General features: G+C 43.1%; 1 protein-coding gene across 2 annotated transcripts; it reads left to right on the top strand.

The window, feature by feature from the left end:
* Positions 1-498: 498 nt before the first annotated feature.
* Positions 499-24,711, top strand: TAF5 (TATA-box binding protein associated factor 5; the record flags this gene model as incomplete). Of its 2 annotated transcripts, XM_080694970.1 has the most annotated exons (11): positions 499-1,057; positions 5,871-6,108; positions 15,288-15,603; positions 16,744-16,907; positions 17,753-17,888; positions 19,107-19,227; positions 20,498-20,627; positions 21,869-22,033; positions 23,435-23,612; positions 24,208-24,385; positions 24,494-24,711. In XM_080694970.1, the coding sequence occupies 11 exons, from the start codon at positions 499-501 to the stop codon at positions 24,709-24,711; spliced, it is 2,403 nt and encodes an 800-aa protein (XP_080551096.1). The 2 variants fall into 2 exon arrangements, with proteins under 2 accessions (XP_080551096.1, XP_080551097.1); XM_080694971.1 differs by lacking the exon at positions 21,869-22,033.
* Positions 24,712-25,331: the final 620 nt, after the last annotated feature.

A 25,331-nucleotide genomic window follows, 5' to 3' on the forward strand; every position in this document is an offset into this window, starting at 1 on the left:
AAAATTACAAAAGAACCCCAAAAGTAACCCCCATTCAGATCACAATATAAAACAATATTAGTCTCCTTGCTTTTGACTTCAAGCCCTGGATTTGAACCTTGCCATTTCAGATTTCTTCTGGAGTGATTTTGGCCAGTTATTTACTTGGGTTTCGGTTGAGTGAGCCATCTGTGAAGTCCTCACGGATGATAGCACCTTATACGACTGTTGAATTAAAAGAGGTTATAAAATGCAAAAGACGTCCTCCACTGTGCCTGAATGGAGCTGGCCGGCAATAATCGGTAATTATTATCTGGCAGACGGGTGAGGAGGGCGCCAACCCCCACTTCCTGCCGGCCTCGCGATCTCGAACTTAGCTCTCCCATTCCTGGCCCCCGGCGCTCTGGCTCCTCCCACTGCCGTAAAGGGCCCCCGGAGCTGTCGTGAAAGGCGCGTCCCCGCCCTCCTGGTGGCGAAAACCCAGCCACGCTTGACGGCGCGAGGTGGCTCAGCCGCAAGATGGCGGCGCTGGCGGAGGAGCAGACGGAGGTGGCGGTCAAGCTCGAGACCGAGGGACCGCCGACGCTGCTACCTCCGCAGGCCGGCGACGGCGCGGGCGAGGGGAGCGGCAGCGCTCTCAACAACGGCCCCAACGGCGGCGGCGGGAGCGTGGCGGCGGCGGCGGCGGCCGGCGGGGATGGCGGGACCCCCAAGCCCGCGGTGGCTGTCCCTGCCGCGGCCCCGGCGGGGGCGGCCCCGGCGCCCGCCGCGGCTTCGGAGGCCGGCTCTCCCCACGACCGGCAGACTCTGCTGGCGGTGCTGCAGTTCCTGCGGCAGAGCAACCTCCGCGAGGCCGAGGAGGCGCTGCGCCGGGAGGCCCGGCTGCTGGAGGAGGCGGTGGCGGGCTCCGCAGCCCCGGGTGAGGCGGACGGTGCCGGCGCCGAGGCGGCCAGCGCGCTGCTGAGCCGGGTCACCGCGGCGGCCCCCGGGCCCCCGGCCCCCGAGCCTCCGGCCACTGGCGCTCCGGGGGCCACGGGCGTCCCGGGCTCCGCCTCAGGTCCTGCGGCTCCCGGGAAAGGTGAGTCGCGGCGGCCCGGGGAAGCCGGGCGGGCGCGGACGGGAGCGAGCCGGCAAGGCAGGGGCTGGCGGGCCCGCACCTCTGCGGGCTTGTTTTGAATTTCCTGGGCCCGCCTCTAGGGCCACATGCCCGCCCCTTTCTCCGGCGCGCCGGCTGCGCAGTCAAACCCTCTCCCGAGCTGTCAGTTGAGCGAGAGGCTGGGCTGAGCGGCGCTCGGGCGTGCAGGGAAGCGGGGCGCAGAGTTGCGGGAGCTCGGGCTCTGGTCCCTCGCTGCTCGTCGCGCTCTTGAGCCCCGCGCAGGTCCGCGTTCGCACCAGCAAGGCGCGTACAGTTTCGTACCATCGTATTATATAAGTCCTTTAAGTTATATATCTTAATTTCCACACTTTTACTGTGTGGTGGACGTTACCTCTGTTTTAGAGACGAGGAAACAGATTTTCTGAGAAAGGGAAAGGATTTACTCTGCCCCACACAATAGACAGTGATGGAACTTGTGTTGCCAATATCGCTCAAAAGATGGGCTAGGTAGCACCAGAGCTAAGTGTTCGGGAGGATGCGAATTCCTGGGCATCACTTCAGGTTCTGACTGTCTAGAGGTGGAGTCCTGAAGTCGGTAATAGATTTGTGTAAGGAGTAGTGATGTATGAAAAATTGAGAACCATAAGTACAGGAGTAGGTGTGGGACCTACTTTTTTTGGTCTCTGCTGCTTTTCCTTGTGTGCTGCTTTTTAAAGTTATTTTTCCCGAGGTTGAGGTTTTTTCTCTATTAAATGGGTTATTATGAGGCTCAGATGTAATGTATGTAAAAATGCCTAGTACTGAAAAGCTTATGTCTGTGCATCCATCCCTGACACTTTAGCCCCCCTTCCTTCCAGCAAGTGTTACAAAGTTTATTCAGTAAAATTCATACACAACAGAAGGTCTCAAAGGTGATCATTCAATGTTGAATTCAATTGTGGAGAGCCAGCCAGGTGTGGTAGTGCGTGCCTGTAATTTTTGTACTAGGGAGATTGAAACAGAAGGCTGGCAGGTTCCAGGCCAGTGTGCAGTAACTTAGCGAGACCTTGTTTCAAAGATCTTAGGTATAGTTCAGAGATAGCCTGCCCTTGGGTTCAGTCCCTCATACCAAGTGTGTACGCACGAGTATGCATGCACATACACACACACACACACACACACACACACACACACACACATTTAGTGCAACATCTCTAGCCAGATTTATCTGTACTTATGAGACTTTATCTTTGCAGCATTGCCAGAAAGCAAAATTTGAATACTAGCATTGTAACCCATAAATAGAAATGTGAAAAACTGTGATTGAAGATAATTTCTTTTTTTTTTTTTGGAGGGAGGAGGTACTGGGGGTTGCACATGCTTGGCAAGCATTTTACCAGAAAGCTACACCTCCTCTCCGCTCCCCTTTTTAAAAAATGAGCTGGGCATGTAATCTCAGTATTTTGGGAGGCAGACAGAAGGATCGCAGGTTTGTGGCCAGCCTCAGCAACCTGGCAAGGATCTTACTGAGACCTTGTGTTTTTTTTTTTTTTAAAAATGAGGCTGGGGATGTAGCTGAGAGATAAAATCTCCCTGGGTTCAATCTCCAGTGCCACAAAAAACAAAACAAACTTGAGATAGGTATTGCTAAATTGTCCAGGCTGGTCTCAAACCTGTGTTCCTCCTGCCTCAGTTTCCATAGTAGCTGCTATTATAGATGTGCACCACTGAGAACAATCTTTTCTGAGTACTCAATTTTGGGAATGAATTGTGAGATAAATTATATTGTTGGTTCTTTTGTTATTATCTCACCCTTTCTTTCTTTTTTTTATTTTTGGTATTGGGGATTGGACCAGAGGCATTTTACCTCTGAGCCACACCCCCAGCCCTTTTTATTTTTTATTTTGAAACAGGGTCTTGCTAAATTGCTGAGGCTGGCTTTGAACATGTCATTCTCCTGTCTTAGCAACCCACGTATTCGGATTACAGGTGTGTGCCACCACACCTGGCATCTCTCGTCTTTTCAGAATTTACCTTTAGATTATAACTGAGAATCCAGAAAGGAAAAGAATCAATCAGAACGACTAAAAATGTTATGTTTTTTCAGTAACGAGCATAAACATAACATAATTTCAATTTACCAAAATTTCCCCAAACCAAACTGATTAGTGGCTGTGTCATTGTTATTACTGTCTTATAAGTAAGTATGTTTTCCGCCTTGAAATGGTGGTTATGGAGATTTCTTTAAGCATGTACAATCGCGTTATGGTTAGTTGTCTTTTGGAGATCTAAAAAAGGCATAGTCCTTCCAGTATTTACAGTGCCGACATTGGTGGGGCACCATGGCACACATCTGTAATTCTAGTACTTGGAAGGTTGAGACAGGAGGATAGTAGGTTTGAGATCAGCCTCAGCAACTTAGTAAGACCCTGTTTTAAAGTTAAAAAGTACTTCGAAGTTTAGCTCAGAGGTACAGTATCCCTGTGTTCTATTGCCAGTGCCAAAAAAAGTTGACATTTTATACAGGGTGATAATGATGTACATGCTAAGGTACTATAGGATATGTTCAGAAATCTTATAAATTACTTCAGTAGTTCAGAGAATAGGAATATTACTCTAGCATAGATTCCCATAGTTGGTGGTACTGAAATAGAGGGCGGTTGAAGTGCCTAGCGAGGAACTGAGTAATCTTTTCTTGAAAAGAAGAGACAATAAGCCAATAAATTTGGGAATCTATGCTTTAGGGGATGGCTTGGTAGTGGTAGATGCCCTTTGCACTGATTGTTGAAAGACGATTAATATAATTGCTTGATATACACATAACATGTATGTGTGTGTGTATGTGTATGCATTAGTGTGTGTGTGAGGATCAAATCCAGGGCCTCATACATGCTTGTCAGATGCTGTACTTCTGAGCCACATTCCCATTCATGTACATAGGATCTTTTATATAGCTTCTCTTTAAGGTAGTTCTAGTTAGGTGTGGTGGCGTATACTTGGAATCCTAGTAGTTGGGAGGTTGAGACAGGAGGATCACAGGTTTTGTGTGTGTGTTTGTTACTGGAGATGAAACCCAGGGGCATTCTCCCTCTGAGATACACCCTCAACCCTATGTTTTATTTTTTATTTTGAAACAGGATCTCAATAAGTTGTGGAGGGCCTCACTAAGTAGTAGAGGCTGGCTGCAAATCTGGATCCTCCTGTCATAGCCTCCCAAGTATTGGGATTACAAGCGAGCGCCACCATGCCTGGCTGAGGAACACAGGTTTGAGGAGACCTTCAACAAGTTAGTGAGATCCTGTTTCAAAATAAAAAAAATAAGCAGGGCATGGTGGTGCACGCTTATAATCCCAGCATTTGGGAGGCGGAGATAGGAGGATCACGGTTCACGGACAGCCTCAGCTACTTAGTGAGGCCCTCCGCAGCTCAGTGAGACCCTGTTTCAAAAATAAAGAATAAGCTGGGCGTGGTGGCGCACACTTGTAAGCCCCGTGCTTGGGAGGCTGAGACAGGAGGATTCCACAGGTTCGAAGGCAGCCTTAGCTACTAGTGAAGCTCTCAGCAACTTAGTGAGACCCTGTTTCCAAATAAAGTATAAAATAGGTCTGGGAGTATATAGCCTGGGTTCCACCCCCAATACCACCAAGAAAAATAAAAAAAAGGGCAGGAGGTGTAGCTTGGAGGTCGAATGCTCCTGGTTTCCATCCCCAGACCTGCAAAGAAAAAGAAAAAAAATTAGGGTTGGGGGTGTAGCTCAGAGGTATAATGCCTCCAGGTTTCATCCCCAGTACCAAAAAAAAAAAAAAAAGACAGGAGGATCGCAGGTTCACAGCCAGCCTCAGCTACATAATGAGGCCCTACTCAGTGAGACCCTGTTTCAAAATAAAAAATAAAATATAGGGCTGGAGGTGTAGCTCAGAGGAGAGTGCTCCTGGGTTCAATCCCCAGTAATGGGAAAAAAAATAAATAAATAAAGTAAAACTAGAGGTGTAGCTTGGAGGTAGAATGCTCCTGGGTTCTGTCCCTAGTACCACACACACACAAAAGGTAGTTCTAGGAAATATATTGAATCTTTTTGTTATTGATTTGAAAAGTTTTTTTAAAGATGTAGACAAGCCGGATGTAGTGATGCATTCTGTAATCCCAATACTTAGGAGGTTGAGACAGGAGAATTACATGTTTGAGGCCTGCCTCAGCAGTTTAGTGAGGCCCTTAGTAACTTAGCAAAATCCTATTTCAAAATAAAAAATACAAAGGGCTAGGGGTTACCTGGGAGATAGAATGCCCTGGAGTTCAACTGGTTAAAAAAAAAAAAAAATGCTGGGCATGGCACAGGCTTGTAATCCCAGTACTTGAGGGACTAAAACAGGAGGATCGCTGGTTCGCGGCCAGCTTCAGCAATTTAGTGAGGTCCTCTATAACTTAGTGAGATCCTCTATAACTTACTGAGACCTGTTTCAGAGTAAAAGAAAAGAATAAAATAGGACTGGAAGGTGTAGCTCAGGGGTAGGATGCTCCTGAATTCAATCTCCAGTGACACATACACACACACACACACACACACACACACACACACACACAAAACCAAAAAAAAAACAAAAACAAAACAAAAACAGTGGACATGTAGAAGGGGTTTTGGCCTGGGTGATTGAAACAAATGCCAAATCTATTAAGATATTATGTGTTTGTGTTGGGGAAGAGAGGGTGAGAGAAGGACAAACTGAGAAATAGCCTAATTCTGGGCCATAGCAAAACAGCTGTAGCAACATGGTATATCAGGTCATTTTCTTACAAGTTGTCTTTCATTTTTAAACAGTTGGGAACGTAGCTGTGGAAGACCAGCCAGATGTCAGTGCTGTCTTGTCGGCCTACAACCAACAGGGAGACCCTACAATGTACGAAGAATACTACAGCGGACTGAAACACTTCATTGAATGTTCTCTAGACTGCCACCGGGCAGAGTTATCCCAACTCTTTTATCCTCTCTTTGTACACATGTACTTGGAGCTAGTCTATAATCAACATGAGAATGAAGCAAAATCATTCTTTGAGAAGTACGTGAATTTTTACATATTTTACACACACACACACACACACACACACACACACACACACACCTGTAACCACACAAATGTGAGATTGCAACTCAGAAAGTACATGTGAAGGAGAACTTCCTGAGGCTATGTGAACTTAAGCTGGGATATTTTATCTAGTCGGAGAAGCCAGGGAAAGCTCCCAGAGGAGACCATGCTGGAGGTGAGGTGTAAAGATTGGGTAGGAAGTAGCCAGATGCAGAGAAGAGGGAAAAGCATGTCTGAAAGCTCTATGACAGGAGGGACCGTGGTAGCTGTAGAGACTGACAAAAGTCCGCAGTAGCTGGAGCAGAGAACACGTGTGATGTGGTACAGTGTGCACCTGGAGAATTGCTTAGAGGCGGAACAACAGGCAGGTTCTCGGACTGCGTTGGGAGTCTTCGTCTGTCCTAAGACCAGTAGGGAATTGAATTGGGTAGGGTTAGATTTGGTTGAGAGTCAAAACTGGCTTTTTTCAGTCATCAGTGAAAACTCAATGATGGCATAAATGAGACTTTATTTTTGCCTTTACCCTAAAATCAGTAGGAAGCTGTGTTAGGATTAGGCTGAAAATCCAAACAACAGAGGCTTAAATTCAGTAAAGATTTTTTTTTATCTTTTAAAAAATTGGAAGTTCAGGACTGATATTGTGAGTCCTTGATTATCAGGGATGCAGGCTTCCTCAGTTGTCATCCCCCTCTCCCCCCAGTACTGGGGATAGAACCCAGGAACTTTCTATCTCTTCCTCATACTTTTTAAAATTACTTATTTATTTTGCGGGTCTGGGGATGGAACCCAGGGGCATTCGACCTCTGAGCTATATCCCTGCCCTTTTTTTTTTTTTTTTTTGGTGGTACTGGGGGTGGAACCCAGAGGCTTTCTATCTCTGGGCTATACTCCCAGACCTTTTTTATATTTTATTTGGAAACAGGGTCTCACTAAGTTGCTGAAAGCCTCACTAAGTAGCTGAGGCTGGCTTTGAACCCGTGCGTTCCTCCTATCTCAGCCTCCCAAGTGCAGGGATTACAAGCGTGCACCACCCTGCCCGGCACCCTGCCCTATTTTTTATTCTTTATTTTGAAACCAGGTCTCACTGAGTTGCAGAGGGCCTCACTAAGTAGCTGAGGCTGTCCATGAACCGTGATCCTCCGGTCTCAGCCTCCCAAATGCTGGGATTATAAGCATGCGCCACCACGCCCGGCCTTACTCTTTTTTTTTTTTTTTTTGTGATACTGGGGTTGAATCCAGAGGCATTGTACCTCTGAGCTACACTCCCACTCACTCACCCTTCCTTCCTTCAGATGGAGCCCAGGGGCATTTGACCTCTGAGCTACACCCTCTGCCCTGTTTTTTATTCTTTATTTTGAAACATAGTCTCACTAAGTTGGATTGAGCTAAACTAAGTAGCTGTGGCTGGCCACAAGCTCGGATCCTCCTGTCTCAGCCTCCCAACTACTGGGATTCCAAGCGTATGCCACCATACCCCGCTTTCCTCACTCTTCTTGATTTGTCCTCCTGTCATGTACTTTCCACTGTGTGGCACAAGATGGCTTTCCAGCTCTAAGCAATTAAATCTGTGTTCGAGTCAGGAGGGAGGAGCATACATTCTTCCTGGAAGGTACATAGGTTTTTTTTTTTTAACAACTTTTTAGTCAATGGCTATATTAGTACCAAAGGAGTTAGAAAATGTGTTCTTTAAGTAGTATGTATGTGCCCAGCTGATAGTCATGTGTTCTGTTATGGAGAAAGAAAGGAAAAAAGTTATTTGGGGGCAGAGACATCTTTGCTACAGAAGTCTTTGGAAGTCTACGTCATTATTAAATACGCATTTTCAACAAAACACTATGCAGCTGGGTGTAGCAGCGCACGCCTGTAATGCCAGCATTTGGGAGACTGAGACAGGAGGATTGTGGTTTGAGGATAGCCTTGACTGCTTAGTGAGGCCCTTTGCAACTCAGTGAGACCCTGTTTTAAAATAAAGAATAAGTCAGCATGGTGGCACACACTTGTAATCCCTGTGCTTGGGAGGCTGAGATAGGATGGCACAGGTTTGAAGCCAGCCTCGGCTACTTAGTGAGGTTCTCAGCAACTTAGATCCTGTTTCCAAATAATTTATAAAATAGGGCTGGGGTGTAGCCCGGAGGTAGAAAGCCCCTAGGTTCCACCTGGTACCGCAAAAACAAAAAACAACAACAAAAACAAAGTAAAGAATAAAAAAACAGGGCTGGGGGTGGAGCTCAAAGATAGAATGCCTCTGGGTTTCATCCCCAGTACTGCAACAAACAAACAAACAACATTATGCAGGTGAGAACACTGAACTACACCCCCAGCCCTGTTTTATTCTTTATTACGAAGCAGGGTCTCACTAAGTTGCAAAGGGCTTCACAAGTTGCTGAGGCTGGCTAGGAACTGTTATACTCCTGTCTCAGCCTCCCTGGTACTAGAATTACAAGGGTGCGGCCAGGCGTGGTGGCGCATGCTTGTAATCCCCACGCTTGGGAGGCTGAGACAGGAGGATCGCACAGGTTCGAAGCCAGACTCAGTTACTCCGTAAGGCTCTCAGCAACTTAGTGAGACCCTGTTTCCAAATAAAATATAAAATAGGTCTGGGAGTATAACTCAGAGGTAGAAAGCCTCTGGGTTCTACCCAGAGTACCACCAAAAAAAAAAAAAAAAAAAAAAAAAAAAAAAAAAAAATTACAAGGGTGCATCATCACTCAGTTTATTGAGTGGTTCTTTTAATGTGGATGACATTTCTCCTTCCTGTAGGCTATTTGAAAATGTGTGGAGGCATTTTTGTTTGTTTTTGTTTTTGCTTTGTTATAATAATTCTAGGATGTGTAGGTAGTCCTACTTAGCAAAGAGTTGTCCTGCCCAAAATGTTGGAGGCATCTCTTTTGAGAACCATTGGACTAGGTTGTGGTGATGGAGGTGAAAAAACGTAGCCAAGTTGATGAGATGCCTGAGGGATGGGTATGGAGGGGAGGGAGATGGAGGTATCATTGATAATCCCAGGTTTCTAGCCCCCATTAGATAGGGATGCCCTTCACTGACGTACAGAACTCTTAAAGAGGACATGGTTTTTCAGGTGGGATTATAATCTTTAGTTCCAATTTGAATATGCTTTGACTATTTAGGTGATATCATCCCAGCTGGGTGTGATGGCCCACACTTGTAATCCCAGTACCTAGGAGGCTGACATAGGAACATCGCAGGTTCCTGGCAGCCTCAGCAACTTGTGAACTCCTTCACAACTTATTGAGACCTGGTTTTAAAATAAAGAATAAAAAAATAGGGCTGGGAAGCCAGGCATGGTGGCACACACTTGTAAGCCCAGCATTTGGGAGGCTGAGACAGGAGGATCCAGGTTTGCGACCAGCCTCAGCTCTTAGTGAGGCCCTTTGGAACTCAGTGAGACCCTGTTTCAAAATAATAAAAAATAGGGCTAGGGGTGTAGCTTGGAGGTAGAATGCCCTGGGTTCCATCCCCAGTACCGTAGGAAAAAAAAAAAGGGCTGGGAGTATAGCCCAGAGGTAGAATGCCCCTCCCCATTGAGACCTACTCAGGAACCTCCAAACCTGTTTCCCTATCATCTCTTTCCACCCGTCCTATGAGCTTAGATAAGGAGAAGTAGGGACTGGAGTCATAAGTTGGAGTTTTGTGTAGTGTTGATGAACATGGATGAGATTGTAGGAATGTATGAAATTAGTAGTAGGAGGGCTAATCTTGAGGAGCTCCAGCACTTAATAGTCAAATATTAGAGATATGAAAAGAAAGGTTAGAGAAGTAGAAAGAAAACCATGAGACTGTTGAGTTGTAGAAATCAAGAAATAACAGTGTTTAATAGTTTCACTGAGCCGGGCGTGGTGGTGCACGCTTATAATCCCCGCGCTCGGGAGGCTCAGACAGGAGGATCGTGCAGGTTTGAAGCCAGCCTCAGCTGGCTTAAGAGAGACCCTGTCTCCAAATAAAATATAAAATAGGTCTGGAGTGTAGCCCACAGGTACAGGGCCCCTGGGTTCCATCCCCAGTACCACCAAAAAAAAAAAAAAAAAAAAAAAAAAGAATAAAAAATAGGGCTGGGTGTGTAGCTTGGAGGTAGAATTAGAACTGGGTTCTATTCCCAGTACAGCAAAAAAACAAAAAACAAACAAAAAGTTTCACTGAGAGCTCTTTTAAGATAGGTAATAGCGATTAAAGTCTGGACTTGTCAGATAACACAGTAGTGATAGAGGAACAAGAGTTCCTATGATATTATATTTATTCACTATAGGATGCATAACAGTATGGAGAACAAAGGGTTCTACAGCTCAGTGTTCTTAAATTAAGGCCAGCCATGTGTGGTGGCACACGCTTGTAATCCCAGTATTTGGCAGGCTGAGACAGGAGGATCTTGGTTCCTGAACAGCCTCAGCTACTTAGTGAGGCTCTCTGCAACTTAGTGAGACCTTGTTTCAAAATAAAGAATAGAAATCGGGCTGGGGTTATAGCTTGGAGGTAGAATGCCCCTGGGTTCCATCCCCAGTTCCAGGAAAAAAAAAATTAGCTGGACGTGGTGGCTCACGCTTGTAATCCCAATGTTTGGGAGGCTGAGACAGGAGGATAGCACAGGTTTGAAGCCAGCCTCAGCTACTTAGTGAGGCTCTCAGCAACTTAGTGGGACCCTGTTTCCAAATAAAGTATAAAATAGGTCTGGGAGTATAGCCCAGAGGTATAAAAGCCCCTGGGTTCTACCCGCTGTATCCCACCCCCCCCCCAAGGAAAAAAAAAGAAAAGAAAAAAAATTAAGGCCAATAATGACCAAATGTCTACTGTAGAAGCTAATTTCTTTGCTGTCAGCGAATTATAATCCTCCTGTCTCAGCCTCCCAAATGTTGGAATTAGAGGCGTGTACCACCACGCCTGGCTAATGTAGAAGCTAATTTCTATTACAGTAAAACATCAGCCTTGGTGGCACATGCTTGTAATCCCATTACTTAGGAAGCTGTGATAGGAGAATCTCAGGTTTACGGCCAGCCTCAGCTATTTAGTGAGGCCCTGTTTCAAAAACAAAGAATAAGATCAGGTTGGGTTATAGAATGGAGGTAGAATACCTCTGGTTTTCATCCCCAGTACCAAAAATAAACCAAAGAAAAGAAAAGAAAATTACTTACTCTTCCAGTCTCATGGTTTGGTCATCTCCCTTCAAAGCAATGAGTACGGTAGGGATTTTCTCTCCCCATTGTGGACAGCTCAGCCTTTGCCAGGACCCAGTGCAGATGAGGGTAATGAGCAGTGACATAACAGACACCAGGAGGCTGACGATTGTAATCTTACACCCTGGACAGGAAGCCTTGGTTCATGTATTGACGAGACCAAATGGGCAGCACAAGTAACAGTTTTGGAACCCTAATGGGCTGTGTATCTTTTGGAGCTTGAGCCCTATATTTTATATTTAGTCATTGTTTTTAAATATTTTTCATTGATTGCTGTTCTTAGTGTCAAATATATTAAATATGTTAATATATCAATTATATATTTTAATCATGTGATTTATTATACAAATATAAATGTATTATACATAGATGTATTAATATATAAATACATATAAGACATTGAATTTTACTTTTTAAGGAAAGATTTGTAAAATAAAATATATATTTAAATTTGTAGTCACCAAGGCTAAAGGCTTTATTCAGTTGCCTTTGGTAATAGTGAGTAAATAGTAGTGCTCATTGTTTGGTATCAATATTGGTTTTTTAATATGTCTCAATTAAGAACATTGGAAGCTGGGCGTGGTGGTATGTACTTGTAATCCCAGTTTACAAGTAGCTGGGAGGCTGAGACAGGAGAATCTCAGGTTCGTGGTCACCCTCAGCAACTTAGCGAGGCCCTACACAACTTAGGGAGACCCTGTTTCAAAATAAAAAGTAAAGCTGGGTGTGGTGGCACACACTTGTAATCCACCATATGGGAGACAGGAGAATCGTGGTTTGGACCAGCCTCAGCAACTTCTGAGGGGCTCTGCAACTTACTGAGACCCGGTTTCAAAATAAAGAATAAAAAAGGGCTTAGGTGTAGCTTGGAGGTAGAATGCCCCTGGGTTCAATAAAAATAAATAAATAAATAAATAAAAGCCAGGCGTGGTGGCGCACACTTGTAATTCAGCATTTGGGAGGCTGAGACAAGAGGGTTGCAGGTTTGAGGACAGCCTCATCTACTCAGTGAGGCTCTATGCAATCTAGTGAGACCATGTTTCAAAATAAGAAAAAAAAATAGGGCTGGGGATGCAGCTTGAGGTAGAATGCTTCAGGGTTCAATCCCTAGTACCACAATAAATAAATAAATTAGGGTTGGAGATGTGAGAGGTAGAAGGCCCCTGGTTTAAATCCCTAGTACCATAAAAATAAGAAAATAAATATTGAGAATTGTTAGTTGGTGGGCTTATGAGAACCTACTAAGTATTGAGAGGCTGTGATAGATAACATTGAATTCTTTTTTTTGGTGGTATTGGGGGTAGAACCCAGAGGCTTTCTACCTCTGGGCTATACTCCCAGACCTATTTTATATTTTACTTGGAAACAGGGTCTCACTAAGTTGCTGAGAGCCTCACTCAGTAGCTGAGGCTGGCTTCGAACCTGCGCGATCCTCCCGTCTCAGCCTCCCAAGCGCGGGGATTACAAGTGTGCGCCACCACACCCGGCTTGAATTTTTTATACAATTTTCTACTTTTTTTGTGTATATGTTTGAATCTCTGTGTGTGTGGCACTGGGTTTTTTGTTTGTTTGGTGGTATTAGGATTGAGCCCAGGGACATTCTACCTCTGAGCTACAGCCCCAGCCCTTTTCTATTTTTTTAATTTGGAAACAGTCTTGCTAGGTTGCTGAAAGCCTTTATTATGTTACTAAGGATGTACTCAAACCTGTGATCCTCCTGTTTTAGCCTCCCACCTACTGAGATTATAAGTGTGTGCCACCACACCTGGCTAGGTACCAAGGATTGAACCCAGAGGCATTCTGCCTTTAAGCTATACCCCCAGCCATGCGTTTTATTTATTTATTTATTTGTTTATTTATTTATCGTGGTGTTGGGAATTGAACATAGAGGTATTCCACCTCTGAGCTACACCCTTATCCCTATTTTATTTCACTTTACTTTTTGTGTGTGTGTGTGTGTGTGGTACCAGGGATAGAACCCAAGTGCACTCTATCTCTGAGCTATACTCCCAGCCTTATTTTATTCTTTTATTTTGAAACAGAGTCTTACTAAGTTGCAGGGGCTGCCCATGAGCCTGTGCTCCTACTGTTTCTGCCATGAGAGTGTTGGGATTACAAGCATGTGCCACAATGTTGGATTCTAATTTTTTATTTGGAAACAAGAGTCTTACTAAGTTGCTGAGGCTGGCCTTCATTCTTTGATCCTTCTGTCTCAGTCTCCTAAGTACTGGGGTTACAGGTGTGGGCCATCATGCTTGGCTTTATTTTTTATTTATTTATTTTTTTGTGGTACTGGAGGTAGAACTCAGGAGCTTTTCTACCTCTGGGCTATATACTCCCAGACCTACCTATTTTTATACTTTATTTGGAAACAGAGTCCCACTAAGTTGTTGAGAGCCTCACTAAGTAGCCGAGGCTGGCTTTGAATCTGTGCAATCCTCCTGTCTCAGCCTCCCAAGCACTTTATTTTTGTTTTGAAACAGGGTCTCACTAGACCCTGAGAGTTTTGCTAAGTTGCCAAAGCTGGTCTTGAACCTGTGATCTTCCTGTCTCAGCTTCCCAAGTACTAGTATTACAGGTATGCGCCACCATGCCCAGCTAAAATTTTTCATAGTAAAAAGTTTTATTAACTGGGGGTGGTGGCACACACTTGTAATCCCAGTATTTGGGAGTCTGAGATAGGAGGATTGTGGTTTGCGGCCAGCCTCAGCTACTTAGTGAGGCCTTCCTCAACTTAATGAGACTCTGTTTCAAAAAATAAAAAATAGGGATGGGGGTGTAGCTCGGAGGTCAAATGCCCCTGGTTCCAAAAAAAAAAAAAAAAAAAAGCCCCCAAACAAACCACCAAAAACAGGGTTTTGAGGAAACATAAAATTCAGTAAAAAAGGGTTCTGACCTTTTTTAAACATCTACCAAAGATGGTACTCAAATTCTACCGGCCAAGCATAGTGGCACACACTTGTAATCCCAGCATTTGGGAGGCTGAGGCAGGAGGATCAGAGGTTTGAAGACAGCCTCAGCTATTTAGTGAAGCCCTTTGCAACTCAGTGAGACCCTATTTCAGAATAAAGAATAAAAAATAGGGCTGGAGGTGTAGCTTGGAGGTAGAATGCCCCTGGGTTCCATCTTCAGTACTGAAAAAAAAAAAAAAAAACCAACCCAAACTACCATATATATTTTATATAATGTGTGTGTGTGTGTGTGTGTGTGTGTGTGAGAGAGAGAGAGAGAGAGAGAGAGAGAGAGAGAGAGAGAGAGAGAGAGAGAGAGAGAGAGAAAGAGAGAGGAAGAAATTGATTGGGGATTGAACCTATGGGCATTCTGCTTCTGAGCTATACCCCTGCCTTATTGTGTTTTCATTTTGAAACAGGGTCTAATTAGGTTGATGAAAGTCTCACCACTTGTTGAGGTTGTCCTTAAACCTACGATCCTCCTGTCTCAGCCTCCCAAGTACTGGAATGAAACTCTACTTTACCTTCCATTCACTTATGATACTTATTTCAAATTCTTCTCTTAGAATGTTCATGATACATTTTATTTGATTTTTTTTTCTTTTGTGGTACTGGGGATGGAACTCAGAGTCATTCTACCTTCAAGCTACACCTCCCAGCCCTATTTTTTGTTCTTTATTTTGAAACAGGGTCTCAGTGAATTGCAAAGAGCCTCATTACGTAGTAGTTGAGGCTCTCCTCCAACTGCGATCCTCCTGTCTCAGCCTCCCGAATGCTGGGATTACAAGCGCGCGCCACCACGCCCGGCTCATGATACATTTATTGGAGAATTGAATCAATCATTTTAGGATAAATCCAGAAGTTGAATTATAACTGGTTTGGAATGAGTTACTTTTGGTCCTGTAGGATTATTCTTCTACATTGAAAATATTATAAGATGGTTTATAATATATGGGGAGAGGTGGCTCTCTTAAGATTACGTTGAAAAAATGACTTTTTAAAATCACTGAAACAGGTTCCATGGAGATCAGGAATGTTATTACCAGGATGACCTACGAGTATTATCTAGTCTTACCAAAAAGGAACACATGAAAGGGAATGAAACCATGCTGGATTTTCGAACAAGTAAATTTGTTCTGCGTATTTCCCGTGACTCTTACCAACTCTTGAAGAGGCATCTTCAGGAGAAACAGAACAACCAGATATGGAATATAGTTCAGGAGCACCTCTACATCGACATCTTTGATGGAATGCCTCGGAGTAAGCAACAGATAGATGCCATGGTGGGAAGTTTGGCAGGAGAAGCGAAACGAGAGGCAAATAAATCAAAGGTATGGGGATAAGCCTGAGACCTGTGTGTGCATCTTATGAGAATTTGTGGCATTTCTATCTATATGATTATACATTTTTCTTGTAGCTATTTTGGGAATACTTTTACACTGTAATGATGTGTATATGTGAGGATTTGGGAATAAGTTGTGTTTAACAGAACCCCGACTACAGTTTCAACAAGGGGTTTTTATTCACGTGAAATGCAGAGGAAGAGCCAGGTGTGGCGTACGCCTGGAATCCCGGTACTTGGGAGGCTGAGCCGGGGGGATCGCAGGTTCCAGGACAGACTCAGCAAATCGTGAGACTCTCATCAACCTATTGAGACCCTGTTTCAAAATGAAAATACAGCAGGCGGGGGTGTATTGTGGAGGTAAAATGCCCCTGGGTTTAATCCCTAGTACCTAAGAAAAATGATAAAAACAAAAAGGAAGGCCCTCTAGGACTGGCATGACAGTCCCTCAGTACTGGGTGCCCTAGTTTCTGGTCCACCATCTTCAGAATGTTGCTTTCTTTGACTTGTTCACAAATGTCTGTTGCAGCTCCAGCATCCAACTATATCCCAGTAACAAGGGGGTGGACAAGAGGCCTGCTGAGTACCTTTTATTAGGAAGACAGTTTTTTTTTTTTTTTTTTTTTTTTTTTTTTTTTTTTTACAGTATTGGGGTTTTGAACCAGGGGCATTGTACCTCGAAGCTACACCCCCCACTCCAGTTTTTAGTCTTTTTATTTTTGAAGCAGGGCTCATTGAATTGTGAAGGGCCTCGCTAAGTAGTTGAGGCTAGGAAGACAGGTTTTTAAGTTTTTTTTCCTTAAAACTATGCCTAGTATATTTCTGTGAATACCTGTTAACCAGAGTTATGTTATATGGCCATTACTAGCTGTAAGGGAGCTGGAGAACAGAAATGATTTAACTGAGCACATAGCTGTTATAATAAAATCAGGGTTCTGTTAGTAAAGGTAAAGGGAAGTATGGCTGTTGGGGAGACAAATCAGAATCCTGCTTCAGGGTGTAATTACTATGTTAGAAATTTATCTAATTTATCTTTAAAATGTAGTTTATCTTGTCAAGATGTATGAAGGATATATTAATGAACAAAAATTTAATTAAAAATATTGGGCTTTTTTTTTTTTACTTGTAGGTATTTTTTGGTTTATTAAAAGAACCAGAAATTGAGGTACCGTTGGATGATGAGGATGAAGAAGGAGAAAATGAAGAAGGAAAACCTAAAAAGAAGAAGCCTAAAAAAGATAGCATTGGATCCAAAAGCAAAAAACAAGATCCCAATGCTCCACCTCAGAACAGGTGAGGAGGAGACCTCCGAACTTGGGTGGAGGTGTGCGGAGTTAAGGAGGTTCATATTGTTCTGTTATGTATATGAACAGTAGTGTGTGTGTGTGTGTGTGTGTGTGTGTGTATATATTTTTTTCCTGAACTGGGGATTGAACGCAAAGGCATTCTGCCTCTGAGCTACACCCTCAGTCCTATTTTTCATTCTTTATTTTGAAACACTGAGTTGTGGAGGGCCTAAGTAGCTGAGGGCTGGCCACGAACCTGTGATCCTCTTATCTCAGTACTTCCCAAGTACTGAGATAAGAAGCGTGTACTACCACACCTGGCTCACTTTATTTATTTATTTATTTATTTATTTATTCACTTACTCGTATTTATTTATTTATTTATTTATACTGGGGCTAGAATCCACGGGCATTCTACCTCTGAGCTATACTCCCAGCCCAGCCCTATTTTTTTTTTTTTTTTTTTGGTACTAAGGATAGAACCCAGGGGCATTCTACCTCCCAGGTACACCCTCAGCCCTATTTTTTATTCTTTATTTTGAAACAGGGTCTCACTGAGTTGCAAAGGGCCTCATGAAGTAGCTGAGCCATGATCTTCCTGTCTCAGCCTCCCAAATGCTGGGTTTACAAGCGTATATCTACATCACGCCCAGCTATTTTTTATTCTTTATTTTGATACAGGGTCTCACTGAGTTGCAAAGGGCCTTGCTAAGTAGTTGAGGCTGTCCACAAACTTGCAATCCTCCTGTATCAGCCTTCCAAATGCTGGGGTTACTAGGGTGCGCCACCATACCTGGCTCTATGTTTGTTAATATTTAAGGAGTAATTTTCAATTTGTTTTTCCTTTTGCAGAATCCCTCTTCCTGAGTTGAAAGATTCAGATAAATTGGATAAGATAATGAACATGAAAGAAACCACCAAACGAGTACGCCTTGGCCCGGACTGCTTACCTTCCATCTGTTTCTATACTTTCCTCAATGCTTACCAGGTTGGTGTAATAATTAGATAATTTCTACTTGGAGTATCATATAAAATGGTGACTTACCAGCCGGGCGTGGTGGTACACTCTTGTAAACCCAGCATTTGGGAGGCTGAGACAGGAGGTTCTGGGTTCGCGGACAGCCTCAGCTACTCAGTGAGGCCCTTTGCAACTCTGAGACCCTGTTTCAAAATAAAGAATAAAAAATAAGGCTGGGAGTGTAGCTTGGAGGCAGAAAATCCTTGGGTTCCATCCCCAGTACTGCAAAAATAAATAAATAAAAAGAAAATGGTGACTTACCAACTGACCAGTAAGAGATATATAAATGTTTTAACTAAAATGTAGTTTTGTTATTTAAACTCTTGCTATAAAGAAAGGAAAGGAGAATTGGATACTACAACAGAATAGGTAGGAGACTATGTTTAAAAGACTTTTAGCAACTTTCAGGTAACAAAATCACAATTTTTTTTTTTTTTTTTGGTGGTACTGGGATTCCTGGAAGCCCTTCTACCTCTGGGCTACACTCCCAGACCTACTTTTTTATATTTTTATTTGGAAACAGGGTCTCTTAAGCCAGCGTGGCCCTCCTGTCTCTGCCTCCCAAGCGTGGGGATTACAAGCATGCGCCACCACGCCTGGCCAAAATCACAATTTTTTTATGCTTGACCCTCAGTTCACTGATCAGAATTCTGCAGCCTTTTGACTGAGCCACCTCTGTTGAGGGTTGGTTAAGCGGGCGCGGTGGCGTACGCTTGTAATCACATTACTTGGGAGGCTGAGACAGGAGGATTGTAGGATTATAGGCATGTGCCACTGTACCTGGTTTATTTTCTTCTTCTTCTTTACTTATTCATTTATTTATTTATTTATTTATTTATTTATTTATTTATTTATTGGTGGTACTGGGGATGGAACCCAGGGGCTTTCTACCTCTGGGCTATACCCCCCAGACCTATTTTCTATTTTATTTGGAAACAGGGTCTCACTAGGTTGCTGAGAGCCTCAATAAGTAGCTGAGGCTAGCTTCGAACCTGTGATCCTCTGGTCTCAGCCTCCCAAGCACGGGGATTACAAGCGTGAACCACCACAACTGGCCTGAAGGTATGATCTCAAAAGCTCTTTTATGTATAGAAGTAGCTATCATCAGTTGTCTAAGATCCAATTGTGGTTTTTGTTTTATCCTCTAAAAGGGTTTTCCATTCAGTATAAAACGTTTTTACTCGACAGGGCCTCACTGCAGTGGATGTCACTGATGACTCTAGTCTCATTGCTGGAGGTTTTGCGGATTCAACTGTCAGAGTATGGTCTGTGACACCCAGAAAGCTACGTAGTGTCAAACAAGCATCAGGTAACTGGGATGGCCTTCAGGACACAAACTTGTCATTAGTCTGTGCCAGTCTTGAATCTCTGGGGCATATACAGGAGGTTGTATTCTTTGCATAAGTTTATTTGATTTTACTTTAACTCGGGATGCTAATGTTCCAACAGTGGAATTGCACTGGAGTAGCAATTCCTGGTCAGGAGACCAGGGTGCTAGGCTCAGTTAATTTCTCTTGCCCTCAGTTTTGTCATCTGTAGAGTGAAGGGATTGGGCTAGAAAACTCCTTGAAGTTAAAACGGTAACGTTTTAGCTGGGCGTGGTGGCACACGCTGAGGCGGGAGGATCATACAGGTTCGAAGGCAGCCTCAGCTACTTAGTGAGACCCTGTTTCCAAGTAAAGTACAAAATAGGTCTGGGAGTATAGCCCAGAGGTAGAAAAGCCCCTGAGTTCTACCACCAGTACCATAAAAAAACACTAACATTTTATGATTATTTGCTTATAAATTTAAAAAACCTTATGTAGTGGAAAACGTTAAATAGTGACAGAATATCCATAAAAATGGCTAAAATGGAACTAATAAGATCAGGATTTCATTTTAAAGTTTTTTTTTTTGTGTGTGTGTGTGGTATTGGGGATGGAACCCAGGGGCATTCTACCTCTGAGCTACACCCCCTACCCTATTTTTTATTCTTTATTTTGAAACAGTGCCTCACTAATTTGCAGAGGGCCTCACGAAGTAGCTGAGACTGTCTGTGAACCAAGATCCTCTGGTCTCAGCCTCCCAAATGCTGGGATTACAATCATGCGCCACCACGCCTGGCCCTAGCCCTATTTTTTATTCTTTATTTTGAAACAGGGTCTCACTGAGTTGCAAAGGGCCTCACTTAAGTAGCTGAGCTGTCCATGAACTGGGATCCTCCTGTCTCAGCCTCCCAAATACTGGAATTACAAGCATGTGCCACCACACCCAGCTTTCATTTTAAAGTTTTTTTTTCTTCTAACTATATTACCTAAACAAAATAATAAATTTTAATATTTTCATAGGTTTCATCTTTTCTTCAGTTTTGGTTCCAATACTGATGAGCTGTATGCATTATATATAGCAAATTATTAACTGTCCTGCACCTCAGTTTCCTGCCTTAAACACTGGGATGATAGCACCTAGCTTAGAGGCACTGGCACAGTAGTTGGTATTATAGGAGCACGTGTTCAAATGTTAGTTCCTCTCCTGAACTGCAGTGTGATTTCCTTAGATATTTTGATGTATGTACTTAAAGTATCTCTGGACCATTTTAGATCTTAGCCTCATAGACAAAGAAGCAGATGATGTCTTAGAAAGAATCATGGATGAGAAAACTGCGAGTGAGCTGAAGATTTTGTATGGTCACAGTGGGCCTGTCTACGGAGCCAGCTTCAGTCCGGATAGGTAAAAAATGAATGATAAAAATTAGCTACTGTTATATTGTGCTGAGGTTATATCAAAGTTAACTACTGAAGTATGCAAATGCCTGCAAATTCTGCTAGAAAAATCTCATGGGTACCTATCATTAATATGTTTGTTTTATTTTTTTTTTTGGTACTGGGGATGGAACCCAGGGGCCTTCTACCTATGGGGTATTTTATTTTTTATTTGGGATCAGGGTCTGGTTAAGTTGCTGAGAGCCTCACCAAGTTGCTGAGGCTGGCTGTGAACCTGTGATCCTCCTGGCTTTGCACCATGCTTGGCTCAGTTGACTTTGACTGTACTTTTTATTAAACCCGATTGTGGGTTTTTTAAAGAACGGATTTTTTCCCCCTTAAACGTGTGTGTGTGTGTGTGTGTGTGTGTGTGTGTGTGTGTGTATGTAAGAGACACTGGGGTGGAACCCAGGGGCATTCTATCTCTGAGCTATACCCCCGGCCTGAGGGTTTTTTTTTTTTTTTTTTTTGTGGTACTGGGGTTCCTGGAAGCCCTTTTACCTCCGGGCTACACTCCCAGACCTATTTTATTTTACTTATTTAATTATTTTATTTATTTATTTATTTATTATTTTTGGTGGTATTGGGGTTCCTGGAAGCCCTTCTACCTCTGGGCTACACTCCCAGACCTATTTTTATATTTTTATTTGGAAACAGGGTCTCTTAAGCCAGCGTGATCCTCCTGTCTCCACCTCCCAAGCGCGGGGATTACAAGCGTGCGCCACCACGCCCGGCCTTACCCTCAGCCTGATTTTATTTCTTATTTGGAAACAAGAAGTTTGTTGCCAAGGGCCTAAGTTTCTGAAGCTGGCTTTGAACCTGCAATCCTCCTGTCTCAGCCTCCCAAGTACTGGGATTACAAGTGTGTATCACCATGCCCAGATTTTATTTTTAAACAATGGGCTATTTTAAATAATTGAACCTCTGGGTTCAGTCCCTAGTACTGCAAACAAACAAACAAACGAAAAAACCTAAACAACAAAAATAAATCTAACTTCTTTTAGTAGGGGTTGAGTATATTTAGTGTCAGGGCTGACATTTGGTTTTAATATTAGTGTGCTTATTCAGCTTTTAAAAAAATTCTTTGTATAAAAGTGTGATGTAACATGCTTAGTTTACATTTCAGAATATGTTCAAATGTGAGGAGAAACTGGGCAGGTAACCACAAGTTATTCTGCAAAATAAATATGTCACCTTCTCTTCTCTCAGGAACTATTTGCTTTCCTCTTCCGAGGATGGAACTGTCAGATTGTGGAGCCTTCAGACATTTACTTGCTTGGTGGGATATAAAGGCCACAACTACCCAGTGTGGGACACGCAGTTTTCTCCATACGGATATTACTTTGTGTCAGGGGGCCATGACCGAGTAGCTAGGTAAGAGCACTGTGCTCTTGTGATTGGGTGTACTCAGTGAACAGAATGGTTTCTTGTTGGGAATTACAGACTCCAACTGAACTCACTCGCACGTCTGTCATTCAGAATCAACTTAAGAACGTGGGCATTTTTAGCATTTATTCAAAAATGAATGTAGACAGGAGTGTCACTACCAATAATTATTTCTATACCCAGAGTCCTGCTTTTTTGGGGGATGGATTTTTTTTTTCTTACTGGAAATTGAACCCAGGGGCATTCTACCTTCTAGCTACACCCCCAGCCCTATTTTTTTTTTTTTTATTCTTTATTTTGAAACAGGGTCTCACTGAGTTGCAGAGGGCCTCACTAAGTAGCTGAGGCTGCCCACGAACCATGATCCTCCTGTCTCAGCCTCCCAAATGCTGGGATTACAAACTTGCGCCACCAGGCCCGGCCAAGTACAGGAGATTTAACACAGGGACATTCTACCTCTGAGCTATACCCCAGGTTTGTTTTATTGTAACTAGTGGTAGAGCCCAGGGGCATTCTACCTCTGAGCTTCTCCTCCATTCCTTTTTTTTTCCCAGTTCTGGGGATTGAACCCAGGGGTATCCTCCCTCTGAGCTATCCCCTCATCCCTTTTTTTTATTCTTTATTTTGAAACAGGGTCTCACCAAGTTGTAGAGGGCCTCAGTAGTTGAGGCTGGCTGAGAACTTGTGATCCTCCTGTCTCGGCCTCCCAAGTACTGGGATTACAAGCATGGGCCACCACGCCTGGTTCCCCATTCCTATTTTATTTTTATTTTGAAATAGGGTCTCTCTAGGTTGATGAGTCTCACTACTTGCTGAGGTTGTCCTCAAACCTGCAATTCTCTCAGCCTCCCAAGCACCGGGATTACAAGCATACACTACCATGCCCAGCACCTTTTTTTTTTTTTTTTTAACAGGGTCTCACTGAGTTGCAAAGGCTGGACTTCAACCTGTGATCCTTCCGGTCTTAGCCTCCCCAGTACTAGGATCCAGGCAATGCACTACCATGCCCAGCTCTGCGTTTATGCTTAGCATCAGCTACCACTGTGAGCACCTTTCTTCTGTCATCTGTAAAAGTTCTAGACGAGGTAGCACAGGCTAGAAACTATGTGGTACTTAAAACTAGGGGGAAATATTTTCAAAGGCTTAGACTAGGAGTGGAGGGGAAGAGGAAAGCCGTATATACAGAGAACAGTAGGATTTAAAAAATTGTACCAGATCAGCTTTTTCTTAAGAATGTTAATCTCATCCTGTCTTCTTGCCTTCAATTGTCTGTCAAGGGGGACCCACTTAGAATTCACATTTCATTTAGATATTTTCATTTGTTTTGGATAAAGTCTTTGTTTCACAGTTATCTAATTATCATTTTTGCTTTGTATAACTTTAAAAAAGGCTCTGGGCTACAGACCACTATCAGCCTTTAAGGATATTTGCTGGCCATCTTGCTGATGTGAATTGCACCAGATTCCATCCAAATTCAAATTATGTTGCTACGGGCTCTGCAGACAGAACTGTGCGGCTTTGGGATGTCCTGAATGGTAACTGTGTAAGGATCTTCACCGGACATAAGGTATTTTACACTTTCATTATTTCAGCACACAAAAGTGCTTTCAAGATAAAATAAGTTTTAAAATTAACCAGTAACACTTTTTTTTTTTTTTTGGTGCAGTACTGGGGATGGGACCCAGGGGCATTCTACCTACAAGCAACACCCCAGCCCTATTTTTTATTCTTTATTTTGGAACAGGGTCTCACAGAGTTGCAAAGGGCCTCACTAAGTAGCTGAGGCTGTCCACGAACTGTCATCCTCCTGTCTCAGCCTCCCAAATGCTGGGATTACAAGCATGCACCACCACACCAGGCTTAATCAGTAACGTATTTTAAAAATAACATTCATACCACTAAATTAAAATTATTTATTTATACCTAACTTTCTGGGTATTGTGGCACATGTACTTAGGAGGCTGAGACAGGAGGATCACAGGTTCCAAGCCAGCCTTGGCAACTTGGTGAGGTTCTCAGTAACCTAGTAAGACCCTGTTTCCAAATAAATAAAATTGGGCTAGGGGTGTGGAGGTAGAATGCCTCTGGGTTCAATCACCAGCATAAAAAAAAAAAAAAGCACTTAATCCCACTTTGATCCTTTCCATGAACTTCTTTTCTAGGGACCAATTCATTCCTTGACGTTTTCTCCCAATGGGAGATTCCTGGCTACAGGAGCAACAGATGGCAGAGTTCTCCTTTGGGACATTGGACATGGTTTGATGGTTGGAGAATTAAAAGGACATACTGATACAGTCTGCTCACTTAGGTTTAGTAGAGATGGTGAAATTTTGGCGTCAGGTAAGTGATTTATTAGTGTCTTTATGGAAAAGGTTTAGTTTCCATTAGAAATATAGGCAAAATGTCAGAATCTAAACAGATGCAGCTCATGTTTTAACTTTTTTTTAGGTTCAATGGATAACACTGTTCGGTTATGGGATGCCATCAAAGCCTTTGAAGATTTAGAGACTGATGACTTTACTACAGCTACTGGGCATATAAATTTACCTGAGAATTCACAGGAGTTATTACTGGGTACATACATGACCAAATCAACACCAGTTGTACACCTTCATTTTACTCGAAGAAACTTGGTTCTAGCTGCAGGAGCTTACAGTCCGCAATAAACCATCTATGGTATTGAAGACCTTTTGGAAGCTACTGTTTGAAAAAGGGAGACTAAAGCAAATACCTCAGTGATTCATATTTAAGCTACAAAGAATGTTTTTGTCTCTATGGGTCTGGAAGTATGCTGCTTGGGAGATCTGAACAGGACAGTTCCACGTTTCTACAGCAACCACGTTTAACTAATTTCCGTTAGTTGAATAAGAGGTATTATGTTCGTGGAGGGGACATTTATGGTGCTTTGGATTGTGTGGAAACTATGCATTTTCTGTTCAAATGCTATTTTAATTTATTATGTTTAGGAAAAAAATGATTTTAAAAAAAATTCATCCTGCTTCAAGACTCAAATTAAGAAATACTGTCTTGAATTTTAGCTGAAGAATTCTTTGAGCATGTATGTTTCTGCTGTAAAAATGAAGTTACTGTATGGCACTCAAGTACTGTGTTAAATGATCCACTAACATTAGTGGGATGTGTGTAACTGGGTAGGGTGAGCTACAATCCCTTCCTAAGACGTAAATGAAGTGCAGCCATCACTGACATCGTAACTTAGACCTTTTACGTTTTGAGTGCACTGAAACACTCTTAAACCAGGTGAAGAAATTTAGCTTCCATGTTCTAC

This window comes from Muscardinus avellanarius, assembly GCF_963383645.1.
Source record: "Muscardinus avellanarius genome assembly, chromosome: 4".
NCBI lineage: Eukaryota > Metazoa > Chordata > Mammalia > Rodentia > Gliridae > Muscardinus > Muscardinus avellanarius.